Source organism: Cebus imitator, unplaced genomic scaffold (genome assembly GCF_001604975.1).
Source record: "Cebus imitator isolate Cc_AM_T3 unplaced genomic scaffold, Cebus_imitator-1.0 Scaffold285, whole genome shotgun sequence".
Taxonomy (NCBI): domain Eukaryota; kingdom Metazoa; phylum Chordata; class Mammalia; order Primates; family Cebidae; genus Cebus; species Cebus imitator.
In genome coordinates this window covers 1,913,642-1,915,715 of record NW_016107600.1, presented here as the reverse complement: position 1 = coordinate 1,915,715, position 2,074 = coordinate 1,913,642, and the positions used below count along the sequence as shown (strand labels likewise).

At 53.9% G+C, this 2,074-nt stretch overlaps 1 protein-coding gene across 5 annotated transcripts in view; it reads left to right on the top strand.

The window, feature by feature from the left end:
• NFE2 (nuclear factor, erythroid 2) overlaps positions 1-2,074 on the top strand; it is a 9,905-nt gene that overhangs the window by 5,389 nt on the left and 2,442 nt on the right. For 3 of the 5 annotated variants that reach the window (XM_017501876.1, XM_017501878.2, XM_017501879.2), the window contains exon 2: positions 895-1,064. In XM_017501876.1, the coding sequence (XP_017357365.1) occupies positions 951-1,064 (114 nt within the window). In that variant the 5' untranslated portion in view covers positions 895-950. Of the gene's footprint in view, positions 1-36; positions 678-894; positions 1,065-2,074 lie in introns of those variants that run through there. The other 2 variants (XM_017501880.2, XM_017501877.2) reach the window with 2 other exon arrangements.

Sequence of the window (2,074 nt, the reverse complement as noted above, 5' to 3'; positions counted from 1 at the left end):
ATTTTTTGTATTTTTAGTAGAGACGGGGTTTCACCATGTTGACCAGGATGGTCTCGATCTCTTGACCTCGTGATCCACCCGCCTCGGCTTCCCAAAGTGCTGGGATTACAGGCGTGAGCCACTGCGCCCGGCCCCAGCGCAGTTCTTAACAAGTGCTTACTAAGTCTTTACTAAGGTTGTTATATTACCTCAGAAGAGGAAAGGCTTGTGGTTGTATGGGTTCGGGTGTGGCCCAAATGACCCTGTGAGGACACAGGGCAGAGGTCCAGTGTCTCCAGAGCCCATTCCTTCTGTGCCTCTGCTGCCTGCAACTGATAAACCTCTTATCTGGCCTAGGCAGGGGAGCCCAGGGCCAGGATAGGAGTGGGCAGAGCTGCTATCAGCCACCAGGCCTGGGCCATATCTTGGAGAGGGGGAGGGGCTGTCTGCTTGACTCTTTCCACAACATGCTCTTGGGGATCCCCAAGCATATACTGTCATCATCTTGGAAAGAAAAGGGTGAGGACCTAACACTGAGGACAGAGGAGGAAAGCAGGGCGCCCCTGATGCTGCCCTAGAAAATGGAAAATAAAACATAGCAAAAAAAAAGCAGAAGACCTGACTCTGCCCCTAGCCAGGAAAACAGTTTTAGGGGCTAAAAAGTAGGGGAAAGAGTGGGCATTTTGCCTGGATAAAAGGTAAAGACCTCTTGTGCTGCCAAAGGAACCGACTGTGGACATAGCGAAGTGGAGATCACACCCCATTTTAAGGGATTGGTTGATGAGTCCAGCATGAGTGAGGGTGGGGAGGAGGAGGTCTCTCCTTCTCCCAGGGAGAGGGATCCGCTCCAAGGAGGTAGTGCTAACTTGCTGACCCTAGCAGGTGTCGCTCTAACACGTCTTTTCTTTGACACAGGTTTCTAGAGCCATCTGGGCTTTGGGGGAACCTGGACTACACTCTGGTCCAGTAGGATGTCCCCGTGTCCTCCCCAGCAGAGCAGAAACAGAGTGATACAGCTGTCTACTTCAGAACTAGGAGAGATGGAACTGACTTGGCAGGAGATCATGTCCATCACCGAGCTGCAGGTGAGTAAGGAGGGGGAGGCAGGGGAGGGGTGTGTCAGAGAAGAGAGAAGCAGGGAGTTGGCCTGCACTGAGGCCAGGAGCAAGCAGGGCTCTGAGGCCAGGAGCAAGCAGGGATCAGGCTGGTAATGCTCCAGGCACTGGAAAGGAAGAGCTGGGAAAGACCTGGATGGAAGGCACTGAGGAACACTGAGGAGGAGTGGAGGCGCAGTGGTGGGGAGGGAAGAGTCTGACTAAGAGTGTAGGCTCTCTCAGCAGCCACATCTCTCTCTACACTCCCCACCTCCTGCTCTCCCTCCCTTGCTCACCTTCTTCTCTTCTGACCTCCCTCTCTGATCCTGCCATCTTCTTCCCTCATTTCCTCCCCCTGCCCTTAGCAACTGGGCCCCTTTCCCCCAGGTAGCAGAGCAGCAGTTCAGGGGCCTCTGGAAGGGGAGTCGGACTATGCCAGGGTCCTCTCCTCCTGCTACTTGGACAAAGGGGTGTCTGTTGGCCTAACAATGATGCCTTTGTCCCCAGCTGGGCTGGAGCAGGGTGGCTCCCCGATGTGGGTTGGGGGCCTTGTTTCCAGCATGTTCTCTTCTTCTCGCTGCACCTTGGCAGGGACAGAGGGACGGAAGAGGACAGGGTAGAGCTTGTGCTGGCTCCCCACGGTGCTTCTTAGCCCCCCGCCTGACCCCTTTTTCTGCCCTGCCACCATGCCAGCACCCTCAGGATCTGCCCTAGGCAGTCTTCCCACACAGCAGCTCCCTCTGCTGGGCATCCGGGGCATGGCCAGAATCTGAACTTGACCCTTTGACCCTAGATAACTGCAGCAGGAAAGGGTTCTGAGGGGTCATCTTGGAGAACAAGGCTTTGAGTTCCTGAAGGAATTAAAGGAACATGAGCCATTTCAACCCAGTAAGAGCTTCTCTAAGAAGGAGTGTTCATAATTGTTCCAATGTTAGATAGTCTTTTCGGCAGTCCAACCTCAATGACTTCCATTCTTGCTAAAGCTGCTTTTTTTTTTTTTT